This window comes from Dryobates pubescens, chromosome 3 (genome assembly GCF_014839835.1).
Source record: "Dryobates pubescens isolate bDryPub1 chromosome 3, bDryPub1.pri, whole genome shotgun sequence".
NCBI lineage: Eukaryota > Metazoa > Chordata > Aves > Piciformes > Picidae > Dryobates > Dryobates pubescens.
In genome coordinates this window covers 35050126-35071079 of record NC_071614.1, presented here as the reverse complement: position 1 = coordinate 35071079, position 20954 = coordinate 35050126, and the positions used below count along the sequence as shown (strand labels likewise).

The 20954-nt window shown below is 40.2% G+C and overlaps 1 protein-coding gene across 1 annotated transcript; it reads right to left on the bottom strand.

The window, feature by feature from the left end:
- Positions 1-9998: 9998 nt before the first annotated feature.
- KLHL31 (kelch like family member 31) lies at positions 9999-16430 on the bottom strand. The gene is made up of 3 exons (XM_009904162.2): positions 16249-16430; positions 12737-13940; positions 9999-10948 (listed from the first exon to the last, which is right to left on the bottom strand). The coding sequence occupies exons 2-3, from the start codon at positions 13906-13908 to the stop codon at positions 10216-10218; spliced, it is 1905 nt and encodes a 634-aa protein (XP_009902464.1). The 5' UTR covers positions 13909-13940; positions 16249-16430; the 3' UTR covers positions 9999-10215.
- Positions 16431-20954: the final 4524 nt, after the last annotated feature.

The window sequence follows — 20954 nt, the reverse complement described above, 5'->3', positions numbered from 1 at the left end:
TGGTAGCAATTTGTGCTTTGTCACCATGACTCTCAGCATTTCATAAGGCAAGGCATTATTCAAGTCTGGCCTTAAGGCAAATGCATTTGCTCCTACAAGCATGTTCTCACCTTAGGATCGCTTGTTAATGTATATTTACTTAGTAATTGACTTGCTAGGAACAATTCCATTCCTGTTCACCTTTTGGTTATCAGCAAAGCATAACTCATAGAATCACAGAATGGGTTGGGTTGGAAGAGACCTTAAAGATCATCTAGATCCAACCCACTTATAATGAGCAGAGACACCTTCCACTAGACCGGGTTGCTCAAAGCCCCATCCAGCCTGGTCCTGAGCTATTCCAGGTATGTAGCAATCACAGCTTATCTGGGCAAGCTGTTCCAGTGCTTCACCACACTCATAGAGAAGAATTCCTTCCTTATATCTATTCTAAATCTGCCCTCTTTCAGTTTAAAGCCATTCCCCCTTGTCCTATCATTACCCTCAGTACCCTTTTATTTCCAGAAGGCACAACTGGGATAGCGAGAGAGCCAGTTTCTTGCTCAAAGCCACGGAGTGGGTTAGTGACTCATCAGCAGAGCAGTTCAAATGGGGGGCAGGTTTTGTTTGTGTTTCATTCCATGAAAAACAAAACAAGCAATGCAGGCTGGGAGAAAAGCTTCAAAACAAGTGAACCAGAACAATCCCACACTGATGCTGTCCAGAATTTGGTTCAGAGCCCTACACAGAATGATGAACAGTGAATTCCAGATCCTCATTTTATCCTCAAAAGCTTCATTCTCTATAAATCTCCAACAATGTTGCTGTGTGTTGTCCATGATTCCTCTTTTTGCATATCTTCATCCTCCTGGTGGGATAGCAGAAGGAAGCATGCCACATGTGACATCCCTGTTGCCATCCTCTTGCTGAGGGAGCACAGGCATTCTAGTCATGAAGTAAATTAAATCACTCCTCAGCATTTCCTAGTCTGTTTCCATTCATGTCCTCAGTTATCAATACTGCCTATTCTTTTGTCCTCACTTTACTGCTTTTTTTTTGGATGTTCTGACATAGTTTCATTCCTGCTTCACCCATAACTACATATTTTTTTTGTCTCTGTACTCTGAAGAAGGACCATAGGTCTGCCTTCCAGAGACCTTGCAAACCACAAGTATGCCAGAGTTAGGAAGGTTCGAAAGCTGTCTCTAAGTGCTGAGCTACCTGTGTGCACATGTATGTGTTCTGCATCAGCCTGTTAAGGCTTAAGAATGTGAACTGTGGCTGAACATTATTTCAGGTGACTGAAAAAAGTGTGAGAACTTCTGCAACTAAAAGACACAACAGCCTCAAAACAAAACTTCAAGCCAATGATATTTTCAAACACAGAGAAAAGTAAGTAGTATCTAGAGTAGGATGCAGTTTAAGGTGAAGGCCCTTAATGTGTCTACATGTAGGTATATATAAAAATATACTTGCTGTCTATGCTTTGACTAAGGAGATCAATGACTCATTTGAGATCAGTGGCTTGATTCAGTTGCCTAAATGTTGGTGCCATTTGAAGTCTTTCAGACATATGGCTGGCACATATGATGGAAGGAGAATCCATGTCCTTTTGGAATTCCTGGATGCCAGAGAGGACACCCTCCCAGTTCTCAGATGGTGCTCGACAGTTATGTGTGAATCTTGTCTCTAGCCAATACAGTCAGTGAAGCCTAAGGAGCAACTAAAGTAGGACCTTGTTGAGACTGAGGGAGCTGGTTAGTTTGGAGAGGAGGAGACTGAGGGGTGCCCTCACTGATGTTTATAAATATGTAAAGGGTGAGTGCCAAGAGGATGGAGCTAGGCTCTTCTTGGTGATGCCCAATGACAGGACAAGGGGCAATGGGTGGAAGTTGAAGCATAGGAAGTTTCATGGAAATATGAGGAAAAAAAATTCACTGGAACAGGTTGCCCAGGGGCCTTGTGGAGTCTCTCTCTCTGGACATATTTAAGACCCATCTGGATGTGTTCCTGTGTGATCTGGTATAGGTGATTTTGCTCGGGCAGGGGGGTTGGGCTAGATGATTTTTTGAGGTCACTTCCAGCCCTTAACATTCAGTAATTCTATGAATGAATCACTTCATATGCCCATTATTGGCTGATATTGTACACTTGGCCATATTGCCTACCACTGTATTGCCTATAACAACGTTTGGGTTTAGTGCATATACAGATACCTAAATTTATGCTTTCTAACCTTGAGTTGCCCTCAATGTTTCAAAGAAGCAGTGGCAGATAAGAAAACACTCAGGTTACCCAGCAGCTAATGCCCGTGAATACTTAGCTTCATGACTTGCATGACTGATCTGGCCTTTTTAAAGTGGTCTGCCCTTCCGAAGAGATATGATCATATGGGAGTGGTTTGAACACTTACTTCTTATACAAACAGGTCTAGGTTCTGGTAGTGTGACCCAAACTGACATATCTTCCTGCTCTGCTTCTGCTGGGTGAACCAGTCTCTTCTGTGACTCCCTGCAATAATTTCAGTTCAGGAGACAGGTGTAGCCTTAGTTTGGTAGCTTGATAAAGAAGTATTCAAGCTGCTGCTAACAACTCAGGGTGTTACTTGTTCCTCACATAACACCACAAGAGAGCTCTGCACTAAGTTTTAGTATATGATCTACGCTCTCTTCTTCCTTTTTTTTTTTTTTTTTTGCTTTTGCTAAGATTTCTGTGGAGTCTTAGTGCTTTACTGGTCACTGCTTCTCCTTCTGAAGAGCTGATCTGTTGCTTCTGACAATGGGAGCTCTTTTGCCAGAACTTGTTTGATACCAGCAATGAAGCAAAGAGACCCTGGAATGTCCCTAATGGTTGTGTTGGTTGCTTCAGTATATTTGCAGTTGTTCCAGTGAGTGTGATCTAATGGAAAGCAGAAAATTCTTATTATAGCAAGTTGTAACTCACTGGCTTAACTCTCAAGTCTATGCAGTGAGCAACGTAACAGCTTCAGAGCAGCAGCTAGGACATGGCTGCACCGTTCTTCCAGCAACATGGGAAATAACTGTTTCTCCCAACCTGTTAAACTTCAGTGATTTAAAAAATGTGTTCATGCTGTTACTCAGATAAAAGCAAAAACAAGTCCTGAGCTTAGATATCAGCATTTAGGGCTCTGGTTTGGGAGGTTGAAAAAACCCCAAACTATTCACCCTCTCTCTGCAAGGCTAATAAATATTAAATCAGTTATTCAAACTGGAAGTTGGTGGTGAGATCATGTATCTGGAACATATGAACAAAGTTCCTGGGAATACATATGTCCTTCCTAGTCAAGGCTGAGTGTCCTTTTACTGTGGGTTCAGGGATGGTGCTCTCTTGTTGTGACCAGAAATTGATCCTGGAGTTGAGAAGCCTCTTCCTAATGAAAATGTCAAATGTCATGCACTGTTGTGCACTTTGATTTTAGTGGAGTTTTCCAGCTCATCCACATTGAATTACACTCTGCATTTTTCAGATCATTGCACCAGCTTGTTGGGATCTTCTAGAATTATAATCTTCTCTCCCAAAATGTTTGTGGACATGAGAAAAAGGAAAGTGGGTAGATCACTGCTGAAATACACTTTTTGTTTTTTTACATAATGCCTTTCATGTGCCTCCTCATTTCTCCCCCTTCCACTGCCACCAGCATTGCTGGCTGAAATAAGTGTTTTATCGTTTTCCCTCTGCCTTCCCCCGTTTTACTGCCGTCAGTTTTCGCTGGGACAGGCTTCTCCCCATGGCCAGAGCATCATGCCCACGCCGAGAGACGTGCTTCATCTCCGGCTGTTTCTGAAGGACACTGTCTGCGCCTGCCCAGCTGAGCTGCCCGCCCCAGGACTGCCAGCTCCGTCCTCCTGGTGCCCTCCAGCGTCTCCTTCCAGGCACAACTCAGCAAAGTTTAAGATCCTGCGAGAATGATGCTCCAGTGGAAATGCCTGAGGATCAGGCACCAAATTTAAGTTTAATTTACTGCGTAAACCTGGCTATCCTTGGCTAAAGGTCTGAAATCTAAGTTTCCACTTGACATTAACCCTAGGCCGAGGAAAATAAACTTTGCTGCGTTCAGGAAAGCAGCACAATGTTATCCGAGGAGCTGCCTTATCAAAGAGGTTCCCTGTATAACCATCTGTAGTTAAATGATGGAATTGACAAACAGAACAAGCAGTTGTTCAGTGGCTGGTGTAAGTGACAAGAACACAAGTTAGAGTGCAAGACTTTCTCTGCACAGTCACAGGCTGGGTAACCCTTCAGGTTGTGACATCTGCCAAGCATCAAATAGTGCTTTGAACCAAGCCCTTGGTGTCAAAAGACAGTGAATGCTTTCTGGCACCTCAAACTCTCTTGCAGTGGTGCAATTCAATTGCTCTTCAGAATTCAGACTATATTTTTTCACTTGAGATTTAGGTGGTTTTATTTCTGATACTGTTACTCATACAGTTTGAATGAAAACATGTTCAATTGCTTATCAGACATTTGATTTATGATAATTTCTTGTTAGGCATCGTGATTACAACAAATAACAGTGACATTCATCATTATCATTAAAAAGCAAGTTTGTTGTCCAGGTAATAAAGGCTCCAGTGTCATGCTGTACAGCTTACAGGCAAGGTGATTTGACAGCCTGGGTGTAACAATTATTCCAGTTGGTTGATACAAAAGCAAGGATCATCAGGGCTCAGAAAACAAAGCATATTTCAACTCCAATTAGGTGTTCATTAAAAAGAGTTCCAACAAGAATAATCTGTTTGTGCCTTATGTTAACAGATTTATTTAAAGCATACAATGAAAAATACCAACATGCTGTTATTCCTTGTAATGACAACTGCTGCACTACAAGTTTCCATTTTTAAGTAGTAACATTCTCCATTCTCTCATTGCACTTACAAGTTGTTTGTTTTTTCTTCCTGTTGAAATATGTTCCCTTTTGTTCTCACAGTCCATCCTTAAAGTGGCTAATTAGAAAACCTATCTGCATAAGCACTATGTCTAACACTTATAAGCCAGAGAAATGTTTTACAGAAATAAGTTATATTTTTAACTTTTCTGGTTGACAAAAAACCCCTGCCAAGGCAGCAGCTAGGTTAACATCCAGAGTATCGAAATGTGTGTGTGCCCATTCTTGCCAACAGAGGTTGAGTATGTACTCCTCGTAAGTTTACTAATTGCCTGTATTTTTATTGAAAATTTTATTTTCATTGTCACAACAATGAACTCAAACTAATCTTTTGCATGGCAAAACTCATCTGGTATTAACTGAATCTCTCTCACAAGGTGTATAGAATTGCATGTATTTTCTTTTATTCTTTAGGGAACTTCTGCGAACAGAGCTCTGAGCAGTGTCACACTTGCAAATGAGCACCAATGACTCATTCTTCACTTCCCCCCCCACCCAGCAGGCATTCCATAATGTGATTAAACTATGACAATCATTTTATTTATGGTGGCCACCAGCTATGAGATTTTTTTAAATTAGATTCACAGAGGAAGTTTTAAATACTGTTCACATCTGTGCACTGTCTTTGGTGCCCCGTGAATCACTCACTTATAGGTAAGAAAAGAGAAATTAAAAGAGACAAGAGATACTCCTTTTGCATGGAGGACTCAAAGTATAAATCTGTGCATTACAATGGTTTTGATTACTTATACAGAGAATATCTTTAACAAAAGGATGAGAAGATAAACTGCAAAAAGGTCAAGAGACTACAGTAGAACTGTTGGCTTCAACCACATTCTCCAGGCAGGAGGATTCAGACTTTGAAAAAAAGCTTGGGTAAACCTGGGTTAAAATGGATTGAAAAATCAGTTCATCTGAGAATTCAAGTTAAAGGCAATTGAAAATTGAGCCTTGCTTTTAATAAGAAAGGCTGAGCCATATCTGTTACAGAACATAAGCAAAGTTGTTGAAGTAGGTGCTTCTTTTCAGCATATATTTCTTGAACATCCTTGAGAACTGTGGAAAAATTTTAGTCAGCTGGCTGTTGTAAGGAGCTCCATCTTCCCCTTTCTAGAAACTGGAGGCTCATACCTTCCTGTTGCCTTTCAATAGATGTTTATCTACCCATGGATTTAGTTCTTGAATTTTAATTTTCTAATTTATCCCCACAAGAATAACTCTATACAGGAAAAGTCCCACTGAATTCAAGAAGGTATGTGTGCTCATACAACTATTTGTGTGACTGTTGGGTTGGCAACTAGAATTACCAAACCCAGGTAATACTGGGAAAAAAATATCCCTAAGCCCAGAGTGGAACTGGAAAGACTTAAAACTGTAAGATCAACTAATCTAGGTTTCAGGGTAATATAAATTATATTCTTACTCAGTCATGTCATTCATCATGTACTTTTTCCTGCAAGAACTGCCATTTAGAAAATGCCAGTAAAAACCACTTTTCAACACCTCATACTTTGGTTGGATAATTTTCTCTGCTTCCCTCTTTGACTGGCTAGAAGTTGGCACTTAAGCTTATGGGACTCTTGAGTGATCCACAAATTGTCTTGCAGGTGAACTTCAGGAAGAGATTAAATGATTCTGATCTGATCTTGATTAAGTACTAAGTACAACAACTTCATTTCAGCATAACTTTCCAACACTAAGTTACTCCCTCACAATCTTGTAACACTCTCATGCACCTACACAAACATGAATAAACATGAAAACAAATACCAAACTGTTTCACTCGCAGACTGAAGAAACCTTATTTTCAGATTTGAATTCCTTGGAAGCACAGATTTTATCAACTATGAAATGCATGTGCATAAGGAATTTCGAAGGTAACAGCATTTGTAAATTTTTTTACTTTTTGGTTGGTTGGGTTTGGTTTTTACTATAACCTTGCATCATTTTAACAATCTGCATCTCACACAGCTGGAAGCTCTCTGCTCTACTTAATATTACCATACACAGTACTTCCTAAACTGCATTTTAAATTTTCTTTTGGGGATACACAATATTTCAACTTCAACTGAGATTATTGTTATTATGAAACATCCAGAGATGGAAAAGATGATACTGTACAATAAAAGAACACTGTCCCACAAACCACAACATACAAACCATTTTTCACAGTTCTAACAAAAAAGGATTGTACATAAAAATGTCACAGATAGCTCAGTACATTGTTATGATCAAAATAATATTAAGTACAGCTGATACTGTCACATATTTAAGGGCCAAATCCTGGCTCAATGCGCAGTTGAAGCCTAAACAGATGTTTAGAGAAAATAATATGAATCCACCCTGAACTGCTATACTGATAACAATACCACTTTTAATCTACCTAGGATGTTTGGCCTGAAGCATGTATCTAATTTATGCTACGGGAGCAATACATGGCCAGTGGTACTTGGCTCCTGTCCAGGACATGTCTATGGATTTGTCATTGCCAAGGGCAGTAGAGGCTGAGGAACAGTCTTCCTCATAGGTATGACAGTTTTTGGCAGGCATCTATATCAATTGTCCAGACAGAAGAGTTCAAAATCCTGTACATCTTATTCAGTAGTCCCACTTAAGCCAATGGAACTTTTTTGTGAGTAAGATGAAAAGGATTTGGCCCCTAAAGTTTTTAACCCTTTAAGTAGTAAAAGAGTAGTTTCATTGCACTTAGCCCTCTTATTCACAAATAACTTTCTACTTGAAAACAGAAGATGGTCTTTGATGCATAGGAAGCATTGGCTCAAAAGGAAGAAAGCATGCGTAATATCTGACCACTCATTTTGGAACTGAATTCCTAGAAGGAAAAAGAGAGACTTGCATATGACAATTTCATCCAATGTCTATCTGAGGTCAAAATGATTGTTTCTTCAATTCCTAAGTACCATCTTATGGGTACATTATGAAACTAAATAACTGGACTACATATACAGTTATACTTGGGTATGTATATGTCTCCACTGGACTAGTCAGAAAAGCAATTTCATCTAACAGTATTAAAATGTTACCAAGAAATATCAGAGCAGATGGATTTTTTCAAAGAGCTTCCTAAATACATTCATATGGGACACATGATCATGACTTCAAGAAATAAGAAATTTTTCTCTAATCCATTTTTGTATTTCAAACAAAGTAATCTTACTCTGTTACATGATTCCAGGTTCTGTGATTGTGGATTTCAATTACTATTCATTTGAATTACATGGGATAAAGGCTATCTCTTATCTAACTAAATTAATCAAAACGATGTGACAGTGCTACTCTGACCAAAAGTCATTGCAGTGCAGTATATTCTAGTAACATGCAGCACTCAAAAATAGAATTTGGGATTTAAAGTTGTGTATTGAGGATGCAGACACAAACTCTGAGATAGAACTAGAAAACAGTACTGAGTGCCATGGGATTTAATCCCAACTGACAGAGTGAATTACTTCAGCGCTAATAATGTGTCATGCTCATGCTGATACTCAATATGTAGCTTCAACAAAGCTACAAAGACCAGAGCACAAGGTCTCAAAATGCTTGCCTCAACAACATCTGCACTTAGAGAGAATTTTTGTAGTGCTTCCTTTTTGCAAATGAGATAAAAATGTGGATGCCTTACACATATTGCTAAGAACATGCCTTCCCATTGGTACCAGAGCCTGGAGGTGCATGTGAAGCCTCTGTGATTTGGTTAAAGGGAGTGAACTTCTGCCCTTTTGGTGATAAGAATTAATCATTTTAGTTCCTTGTATTGCTTCTTTCTCTCCCAAACAGAAGGATATAGATATTTTCTGCTGACAGTAGTCCTTCAGTATCAAATTGTCAGGGAACCTTATGGGCTGCATATCCCTTTGGCTAAGGGAATAGGATTAGATCTCATGCTAAATTCCCCCATTGCATGCTGAAATTAGGAAGAAAAGTTCCTGGAAGGTAATCTAAATTGAGCAAAGATTTCACTTGATTCACTAGGAAAACTTTGCAGGCACAGCATGAGTGTAGTCTTTGGAAAAAACCTGAATAAAAGCTCCATAAATAGGGCTGTAATGAAAGCCTCAAAATGAGATACATAATGGTATGCCCAGAAGAAGGTTACTTTGAGAGATGCTGTGCCTACACCTGGAAAGAAAGGTGTTAAGGTATCTCTTTGTTCCTATTAACGAAAGTCTCTTTGATTACATCCAGTTTTCCCATGATTTACTGTTTTGCACACATACGTCCCATTGTTAAAGGCAGACCCTGGAGTCTATTTAATCTTCATTCCTCACTCCACTAGTTATTACCAGAATGATACTGAATAAGAGATAAACTCTGTGCATCTTCTCCATGCTCAGACATCATTAGCCTCTCCTCCTTCCTGGCATGAACTCTTCTTCCAGGTTTTGCCCTTGCTGTTGCGGTTTCTATCTCCTTGCATTGGTGAAGACCTTCTCAGATGAGAGAATAACACAGAGATATATTTCTACAGAGATGGGAAGAGTAGGCACAGGAGGAAACACCTTGACTGACCTTCATGACTAATGCCTGGAATGACAAGAAAGTCACCCTGATGTGAGGAGGAGGATGGGGTGGTGGTCTGCTGCTTTGTGTATACATGAAGGTCAAGAGACCAATATGGCCCCCAAGGTAGCCATCAGGGCTGGCCCATAGTGCTTACAGGAGGTAATTTTGTAGATTCAGATCTTGAAGGCCATGCCACAGCATTAGATGCAGGAATTAAATTATTTCATGGCAGAAGACAGGCATCTCTTTCTAACTCCCAAAGGAGAAAAATATTGTGAGAATTTTTTTGTGAATACCACTGCCCCCAAAGGAAAAGTATCTACATGCTATATACTCTTTTTTGGGGCATTTTGGTTTTTTTCTCCCATTTCTGATGTATGTTAAGATTTATTGCTAGCAATATTTGACTTTCATTTTGGATTCTGAAAGCATTTAAATTCAGTATGAAAAAAACCCCTCACAACAATTTTCTGAAGCAAGTTTATCTCTATTTGGTGGGTATGGAAACCAAAACACAAATAAATGAAATTATTTACCACAAATAGTAGAGTAAGTGAGTGGCAAAGTCAGGAAGAAAATGGAATTGTGTGGTTATAGGCTAACTCTCTCTTCCTGCTAAGAAAATTTGTCTTCTCCCTAATACACTGTTTCATGCCACCTGTAATCATGAAAACTGGTCAATTTGCACTGTCAAAACTGTTGCAAAGCCAATTATTTTTTTTCCATATAAGCACAAAAATGCTACTTAAAGGGCTAATCACACTGCTGTGCTGGTAAACATTTTTACTTATTGCTGGTTAGACCCATATTTAAATACTGACTGGGACAGAAGAGACTGAGCTGGCCCTGGACTCTCTTGTTTTGGTGCTGGGCATGGATATTGTACAACAGGATACGCCCACGGTGGCCTCAGGCAGCTCATCCTCCTCCGTCCACTCATTGAGATCTGGGTTATAGCACTGGATGCACTTCTTGTATTTTTTCTCTATTTCATTCCAGCCACCCACTAAGTAAACTTTCCCATTAAGGATGGAGGCACCGGCTGTACTAACGCCAGTCTGAAGTGGTGCCACGTAACTCCATTGCCCTGTGTAAGGACTGTAACACTCCACAGGGAGAACATCAACCCTTTCGGCTCGCCCCCCTAGCTGAGACCCACCCATCACATAGACCCTCTCCAGAAGGGACACTGCGCAATGCCACCCCCGTGGGGTGCTGAGGCTGGACTTATCCTGCCAGCTATCTTTGCTGGGGTCATACATGCACACCGAGCGAGAGTAAGCATTATTAATGTAACCTCCTGTGACCAGGATACAACCGTCCACCACGGCACTGGCATGGCAGCACCTGGGCACCTCCAGGGGTGCCTTCATCTGCCACTGATTAGTTGCAGGCACATAGCATTCAATCGAGGAGAGGCACCCCTCAGAATTGCGACCACCCACTGCAAAAAGGAGGCCGTTGAATACATTCAGGCTAAAGTGGGTACGCCGCTGATTCATGTTTGCCAGGTGAATCCAGGTGTTGAAACGAGGATCGTATCTGAAAGCATTTAAAAAAGATGGTAACTGTCTCATGCACTGTTCCACTCAATTCTACAGTCCTGTCCCTGCACCACTACTGCTGCAGGTGTGATGTTGCTAAAATTTTAGTTACTTATTTAACCTATTAGAAGTTAGTGGAATGAAACTGGTATTCCTGATTAAATTTCCAAATGTAGTTTTTGACTGGAGAAATGTTACTATCATTCAAATCTGGTATTATTTCACTGAAGTAAATCTGACTCCTCTATAATTTGATTTTGTACAATAAACTTATCAGAATATAGGGAGAAGATACATCCAACATACAAGGGAAAGGGGCTTCTTTTTCAGTTTATGCCTACAGCAAGGGTGTGAAAATTTACTCAAAGGGTTTTAAAAAATGATAGATGGTGATTTATACTTTCATCTTTCTAGTATTTTCTAAATGGCAAGTATTCCTTCCTTGACACTCACACAATTCATGTGGAAAGGACATTTTTTCATTCTAACACCATTCTTACCTGAAATAACGTTCCCTCCTTGACATTTAAATATGCAATTTCAAAAAAGGAAATAGCAAATTATGACTTCTGAAGAAGCTGAGTTTAATAGGCACATACATTTCCCTTGTTGGATGCTAAGGGGATCAGAGAATCACACCAGAAAAACTATGAAAAAGTAAATACTAATTGGTAGCTGTCATTCAGCATTGTCACCTGCAGCTCTGAAAGCAAGCCCATAGACATACTGATGTGACTTGACATACTCAAGGTTAATGGCAGAACAGGGAGCAGAAGTAATTCAGACATTGACCCAAGGATTCCCCCACCTCCTTCCCACAATCAAGCTGTGCACCAAGTACACAGCTCCTTGTGAGAATGTGAGGCATGATTTAAAGGCAAAAGGTCAGGAGAGTGGCAGCATAATCTCCTATATACGATATATTTTTCTGACAAAGTGGATTACACAATAAAATTGATCTTGAGAAGATTCCTCATCCATTAACTTTGTATGTTGATATCCTCAGGAGAATTTATCTGAATGTTCCTTCTGGGAGCAGAGAACGAAGCATTAGTGGCTGTGTATTGCCATTGCATATCCATAGGCTGTTAGTAGATAAAAAGCTGAGTTGCCTCACCTCCAGCCTTGCTTCAAGCTATTGTCGGCTTTTACACTGACTATTTAAAACCTAGTCCCACACATTTAACTATTGTGTGGAGCCTATGTACTTTGCTATCACCAGTGCAGTCCTTGGATGACTACAGATAGGAACTGTAATATTTCAGAAATGAGGTATTATTTGGAGCAGAGACATAACCTTCAAGAGATGGTGATATTGCTTCTAAACTCTCAACAGATAAAAAAGCTAAAGGATAAGAAACACAGTGTAAAAGCTGCTGAAAATATGGTGGAGAGTGCAGAGAAACTCATGATTGTAATAACTAACAGGTGGTTTGCAAAATATTCTGTGAGGCATCAGAGCCACTTTGACTTTAAAAGTCTCACCATGTCTGATTTGGTGCATTTTAGTGGTACCATAGAACATCCTAGTTCCTATTTATTTCCTCTATTCAGAGTAAGTTTTCCCACTTCCCATTGTGCATGTGTAACCATGGGAATTTTTTGCACAACTTGCACATTTCTGGCATTCAAACTTTAGTATAGAATATCATCCAAATCTCCTCCGTGCTGTCCCCTCTCCATTTATCTGTTTGGTTCATGGTGTATGCCACAAACCAGCTTGGTTAATCTACTTGCATTGTTTGGAATGGATCTCCCCATCCCTTTTAAATAGCTATCTAGTTACCTGCAGAAATTGCTGACTGCATGCTTGGCTTGGTTCCTGGCATCATTCTGGTCTTCCCCACCAGCCACATAGAGAAATCCATCCATCACTGTGACACACTGATTAAAACTTTTAGCAGGCATTTCAGTCATCTTCTTCCATCCGTTTTCAGGATCTCTGTATAAGATATCTCTGCTAAGAGACTTTTCTGCTAGAGCAGGGCGTCCACCAACAGTAACTAAGACTCTGAAACCTCCACGGATCCTGGTTCTTCTGGACTGAAGTGTATTCTGGTGGTAGGGAAGCAAATGATAGTTCATGGCATCCACTAGGAGCTTATGGCAGTCTGCATCTTGCATCATTCTTGGCACAGTTTGAACATAATTGACAAGGTCTTGGGCTGAGATGGTACCAAAACGGATGTTACCTAAAAGATCGGCAGCAAACTTCACTCGTTTTTGGTCAAACTCCAGCCATTTTATTGCAGTCTGGAATGCAACAATTTCAGAAGGCAACTGCAATTCATCGTCTGCAAGAAGTTCATTAATCTGATCAAACGTGAGTTTCAAGAACTGATCCGTTTCTGAAAATTCAATGAAGTTGTCTCTAATAAATTTGTGTGCTGCATCCTTGGTTGTTCTCAGTCCATATGTTTCTGCAATATTGGCAATGTACATACAATTCTCAACACTGATTTCTTGGATTAGAAAATCACAGCACATCTTCACAAGGGTGTGGATCTGTAGATAAATTGCTGTGGAAATAATACTACCTATTGTATAAAGGGAAAGAGTGAGTTTTCCAGTGTAAGCATAGGTGATAACAGTAGCTAGACCCAATGGGGATACATCATTGAGGTCTACTCTTTGAGTGGATGGATCTTTCTTTAAGATGTTGTGAAAGTAGTCACTGCTTGAAGCCATCACCACCTTATGAACACTGAAGGATTTAGTTTTGGTACTGATAGTCAAGTCACAAAGAAAATTTTCTTGTCTCATTCTGCTTAGACCTTCCAAGAGATTTGGGCTATACAATGGGTCAGAAACCTCAGATGAGATGCAGCTGAAACCATTTCCTCCATCTAAGAGTCCATTCAATCCATTTAGCTTACTGAGAGGGCCATCTTCCACGATGATAGTCATTTCATTGATATCTGCTTTGTTCTTTTTCACATTCTTCTTCTTAGGGGCCATGACTGCAATGAAATATTACAGCCAAGAGCTTGCTAAAAATAAAATTTAAATGTTTAGAGATATGCCATGGTTGTGAAATTTAATAGCTATGTGATTATGAAACAAATCTCAGCTTTGTTGATAACTTATAAAAGCCACAAACACAAACCAAAAGAATAATCTACCTTCCTAAGAGCTATTTTACTGTCCTGGATTGTAGTGTGGCTATTTATTAGTAACAACCAATATTCAAAGAGTGAAGAATATACCTGGAATTAATTCCTTTTTATAAAAAATAACAAGGTCATAAATTAACATTCACCTATTATCACCATATCCAGGGAACTGAGTGCAAAATTTTGTAAATACATATTGAAAGCAGCTAAGTTGTAGATCTGAATTCATTAGGGGAAGGGGAAAATACGGGCTCCTGAATTTGTTTGAGAGCTAGTAGAGACTAACAGCCAATTTTAGAATTAGACCAGTAAATATCAATAGTGGGAGAAACTGTCAAAATTGAAAAAAGAAAAAACAAAAAAAGAAAAAAGAAAGGCAAGATGAGACATAAGAAGAAAGTGAATTTTACTAGGATGTTAATACTGATTTTAGATTTAGGATCTGCTCCAAGCTGTTTCCAGGTTTTTGTAACTTTTAATTTTCTAGACTGATGATATTCTATTTCCCATGTCAGATTCACAAATAACTTCCACCTGTAGTACACTTTGCTTGCTTTTCAATATGAGTAAGCTGAAATTTACAATCCTGCTTCTAGGATTTGGCAGAGATTTAGGGAGAAGATGTCTAATTTTTATTTGAAAAAAATGTCATGCAAACTCTAGCAGGATGTGTTATTTTAAACAACTTCTTTATATGGGGAGGTAAAAATTATTCCCATACTGTCATGTTAGGACAGATATTTGAATTATATGTATCAAGTCCGAGCAAGGTCTAGCTCTTGCTGAAATGAAGAGCTAATTTTTGTCACATGCAATGTAAGACAGCCCCTAAGCAGTCTTCAAAGGAAATAGTTCAAACAAATATATGCCTACGGAAATGCATGTTGAAGGAAAGCACTGATCTTCAACAACACACAAAAATGTGTTATTGCTGAGAGTGACATTCAAATAGATTCAAATATAGCACTTATCTCTGTTATTTCCACTGCTTTTAAAACAATTTACACATGCTAATTTTCTCTGTGATCTTGCACTCATAAAAACCAGAACATGAAGAAATGCTCCTTAATGATAACACAAACAACTGGATTCTTTTAGATAACTTAATAAAAAGACCTCAGTAATATTTCAATCTAGAGTCTCAGCACATCAGTGTTTGCTTAGGCACACAGCACATAACAAAATGATAATTTAATTATAGAAAGGAATGGTTGCTGCCTGTGAGCACCAGGATTTTTTTTTTTGGTGCTGCTGGGTGCCAACCATTTGCAGAGCAGGCAAGGGAGAAGGCCATGTGTGCTGAAAGTGTCAGTGTCAGCCTGCACTGACGTGAGCTGTGATCCCTGAAATGTCAGTGTGCCAGTGTGGGGGTCAGCTGCTGCCCAGCTCCCCCTCTCCGGCTGCATTCCAGAAGCTGCATCTGTTGAGACCTATCAGAGTCACCTCCCAGAATAGCAACCTCCCAGCAGCTTGCCATTTTAAGACAGGTTCAATCGAAAGTATAGCTGCTGTTTTAGTATATTTAGTTGTCTGACACAAGTTTTGTTGCAAAAAACCCACTATGCTATTGCAGGTGTCATGTATATTTGCTGGCATAGAATTAAAAAAACCCCAAACTTGGATGTCTTTTAATGCTATCCTCGAAGTTATATTTTTGCATAGCAATAACCACAAATTCATAGCTGGCAAGGGCATATTATTTGGCAGTTGTATTTGTGGTTCTAAATATTTTTAGAGACCAATAACTTAAAAAGTTTACTACATGCAGCACAATGTTTATTGCCTCACTACGGTATTGCAGAGCTCATTTCAATCCTCTCTGTTCAAAAATGTCCACTCTCCAAAGTTTTTTCCCTAAACCCCACTTTTCCATCAGCAGAAATGTCACCAGCTAGTTAAGTGTATTAGAACATAAGTGACAAAACATGCAAAACCAGTGAAACAAATTAAATGATTCTGTAATAAATCCAAGCTACTTAACTTTGAAAACCCACAGCAATTTGATATTCTATAGCTGCTCACTTTCACCTAATTTATTTTAGCTTAAGAACAACTAAGATTAAAGGACACTCAGGGACCCAAACCAATGATTCAAATATTCAACCTTCAAACCTCCCTTCCCCCCCCCCCCCCAAATATGTTATTTTCTAAACACTATCAAAGTCAGGAGTTAAACCCCCCTTACCCTCCTCAGAAAAATGTTGTCCTAGAGCTGTCCAAGAAGCTGTCAGTGAAAATGTCTCTTCCTTGGAAAAATGAGAAGACCAAATGAGAGAAAATGTGATAAAAAACAGAGACAAAGATCAGAGGCCACTTGGTAAGTTCCAGCTTGTGGTTTCCAGCGTGATGCTTTGCTGTCTCAGTGAGCAAAAGAGACCGGAGCCTGTGCTCGGGTGCTCTTTAAAATGACCCCTCCTCTCTGTGTCTCACTCCCTGTCTCTGCCCAACCATGGGACCTCAGTTTCCCAGGGCTGCCTGGCCTCCCTCCGGAAACCAGCAGGACAAGGCAGATGCACAGGTACAAGGGAGGAAAAGGAATGGAATATAAAGATGGTAGATCCATATCAGGTCTTAATTGTTTTGGGTAAGTGTAGCGTGGACCACTAATTTCCCCATCTCTAAGATGAATGCCTGGGAAAAAGACAGTATGCTCAGGGAGGAGAAGGTTTAGATTAGACATAAGGAAAATGTTACCATGAAGGCACTGGAACACGTTGCCTAGGCAAGTTACGGCTCCTCATCCTTGGAAGACCAGTATGAAAGGGGCTCTGAGTAACCCAAACTAATGAAAGATGTCCCATGGCAGCAGGTTGGGCTGGATGATCTGTGAAAGTCCCTTCCAACCCAAACCATTCTGTGATTACATAATTCTATGATCTAACATAACAAGCAGGAAATTCCAAGGAACAGCTGGCACTTTAGTTCCACTTTCTTATGATTTCAATGCTTAACCCTAGGCAGAGTGAAGGAGACTGGCTGATGGGGATTCATAGCCATGTCCTATTTCTTGGCATTAGGTCATTGCTTCCATAAAGAGTTCCATCAGCATTCAAGTATATTGGCTGACATCCCCTGATATATTTGCAGAGAGATGTAAATGTTGATCTTCTGTCCCTCAAGCAAGTACCTTAACTCCTGGAGTAAACCATACACTAGAATACTTTGCCTCCACTTCTTGTCAGTCAATTTCAGATATAATATAAAGCCAAATCTCCACATCCCATGAGAATTTCAATCCATGAGAAAGATAAAAAAGTTGTGACTGCACAGAAAGAGAAGTATATTGATCTGCACCAGTGAGGACAGGCTGAGAGAGTTGGGATTATTCACCCTGGAGAAGATAAGGCTTCAGGAAGACCTTATATCTGCCTTCTGGTACTTAAAGGGGGCCTACAGAAAAGGTGGGGAGGGCATGTAACAATACAGAGGACAAGGGGTAATGGTTTTAAACTGAAGAAGACAGATTTAGATTAAATAAAAGGAATAAATTCTTTATTATGAGGGTCATGAAGCACTGGAAGAGGTTGCCCAGAGACACTGTGGATTGCCCCTCCCTGGAAGTGTTCAAAACTAGGTTGGATGTGGCTTTGATCATCCCAATCTAATGGAATATGTCCCTGCCCATGGCAAGGAAATTGAAACTAGATGACCTTGAAGCTCTCTTCCAATTCAAATCACAGAATCACAGAATATTAAGGGTTGAAAGGGACCTCAAAAGATCATCTACTCCAATCCCCCTATCAGAGCAGGACCATCTAGAGCAGGTCACACAGGAATGTGTCCGGTGAAGGAGACTCCACAACCTCTCTGGGCAGCCTGTTCCAGTGTTCTGTCACCCGCACAGTGAAAAATTTTTTCCTTATGTTTACATGGAACCTCCTATGCTCCAGCTTGTACCACTTGCCCCTTGTCCTATCATTGGATATCACTGAGAAGAGCCTGACTCCATCCTTTCACATATTTATAAACATCAATGAAGTCATCCCTCAGTCTTCTCCAAGCTAAAGAAATCCAGGTCCCTCAGCCTTTCCTCATAAGGGAGATGTTCCACTCCCTTAATCATCTTTGTGCTGGACTCTTTCGAGCAGTTCCCTGTCCTTCTTGAAATGAGGGCCCCAGAACTGGACAGAACATTCCAGATGCGGCCTCACCAGGGCAGAGTAGTGGGGGAGGAGAACCACAGAATCATTCTATGATTCTATGACTCTGTGATCTGACAGACTTACTCAATTGCCTCCAGGCTATTACAGTAACTGTTGCAAAATAACACTTGTCATTTTGAACAAAAGGACATCTGTGTTGTACTGGAGTTACAAAAAGTTATGAGTTAAAACTGAAAAAAATGCAAGAGGGGATTAAAGGCAATCAAGCGTGTGAAATGAGAGTGAAGGAGAGGGACATAAAGCCAAGCCCTCCCAAGAGCAACCTGGTAACCAGCTTTCCTTAAAAAAAATAATACAAAAATTAGGGTCACAGCTGTGAAAAATTAAGGACAAAGCCTTATTTTAAGACATAGTTTAGGAACTTCTCCTTGCTATACCACATTTTTTTCCCTCACATGTAAATTCCCACTGCTTCAAACACAAAACTCAGTATAACATCAATTTAACATGTGGGATGATATCTATCACCTTCTTCACACATCTAAATATGTTTTAATTTAGGAGGCAAATCTAACGGTGAAATTCCTTACATGGACAACTATTCTTAACATTTTTTGAAGCTCTGCTGTAATGGGATCAGCCGTAATGATTATTACACAAAGAATATATTCCCTGCCATGCTTCATGAATTTAAAGAGTTTTTTAAAAGTTATTTTCTGTAGAAACAACAGGCATCTATCTGAAACAAGATTTCTAAACAAGTACATACTAGTGAACCCAAGTTACTCATCATTCCCTTATATGACTGCTTAGTCCACACCTCTCACATTGTTCCACCCCCTGAAACTCTTATCTAGCTCTTCTCCTTAGCTCACACAACATCTGTTTCTCTTTCTGATTTCACTCTTTCCTTGGAAACTCATGAAGCATTGACAATAAGGCATGGAGAGGACCTTAGGGATGAGATGAGAGCTTGTGAGACTTTGGGAGGAGGTGATGGCACAACACAGCTCTTGAGCATGCAGTGACACAGCAATTATTGGAGCTATGTTTTCATGTGTGGCAACTTCACTTCTTCCTAACAGAAGTCCTACATTGATGCCAAACAAACAAATCCACCTAATGAGGTGATATGACGAATGCTGCAGTTAGATCTGGGCTAGAAATATTTTTCTTGATCTAGGAAAGTTTTTGACATTTTAAATGTTTCTTCTTCACTGGCATGAAATCGTGGCCTTTCAGAATAATTGGGCAGAAGTGCAGTAAGATTTTCCTCATGCCAGAAAATCCAGTACCTTGATAATTAAGGCTTTATAAGAACTTACGGGAAACCTAGCTTCAGTTGCATAATCCGTATGACAATCTGAGCCTTAACTTCCCTACTCAAAGATTGAATGTCTTCCAGGATTTCTTCTGCATAAATGCCACTTTGTCTAAGTAATTTTGTATTATCAAGGCCAGAAAAATGAAGAGTAAGTAGCTGCAGATGGCCAGTTTTAAGGGAGGGCTGAGGGACTCTCTATACACTATGAAGATGAGTTAATTATTTCCATAAAATAAAAGGTGAGCACAGGAACTAGAGAACCAGTCTGCAACAGGGACCTAGATTTATTTTGTCCATACCCAACCTGAACACTCTACCTATTGTACTGTGGTTTCTCCACTGATGAATTTGCTATATGCTGTGCCAAGCTGTAATAAGATCATTTTTTTGGTAAGAATAGTAACCTTCATATGCAAATAACAGACTTAAAATTCCACTGTTAATTCACACTTTTCTAACACTTTCCCTGAACACTGCTTGAAAGAATGAAAGGTGTTGTTCTATATATCTATTTTAATTATATCTACACTAGCTTCCAAGGAAACACTGCAAACTCACAGATCTTTTTAGGAAGGCCTTATTCAGCTTGGAGTCTTTCAAGACATGTGCCCAGCCGCAGCAAGCTCCAGTGCAGAGATCTTGTTTCACTTACGCAGTTTGCACAGCACCAAAAAGCGGTTCCCTGTCCTGTGTTTTTCATGACCTTAGGAAAGTGACCGAGGAGCCACACTGATAGCTGCAGGGTCCAAAAGTGCTCTGAACTGTCAAAAAACCCCAAATCAATCAATCAATCAATCAAACAAACAAGAAAACCCCCATTAGCTGTCAGGCTGTGAGGAGAACAGAAAGGGTGCCTGCTTGAGCTTGTGTGCTACCTTCACCTGCAGGTTAGGACTGCAGAGCATGCCTGTGGGCACTGGTCATGTCTTCATGGGCTTGGCTAACTACCCCTACATAAGCCATGTGCTTAACATCTGCTATGCAGAGACAACAGAAATACCACAGACCTTATTTACCTGCAGGTAACTGAACCAGTTTGCATGAGCACCTGGTGCACTCCACAGGAAAAACATCTCACAGCTTCACAAGGCTGGCATGGCTGCACAGACAGACCCATCTTGCTGCTCTTGAAAGAGAATACACACCACAGCATTTCTTGGGGCAGGATGCTGTTCTCTTTGCCCAACTTACCTCCCCAGGCTGTTTAATTTATAGCTGTGCTTGCACCATACTGTGTATTTAAATAAAATCGAAAGAGGCAGAACAAAGAAATGCACACGATCTTTATTGCTGTATCGTTTGGTAGCAAACAAGCAGGTCAGCTGCAGGTATCAACACAAAGCCCGGTAGGGATGAGGCACTTTGGGTCAGGCCCTGTTGGCTGTACCTGCCCTTGTGGGACAAGAAGGCCCGACCTCGGGCCCGGGCCCTAGCGTGGTTCAGCCCCTGGCTGTCGACCCCCCT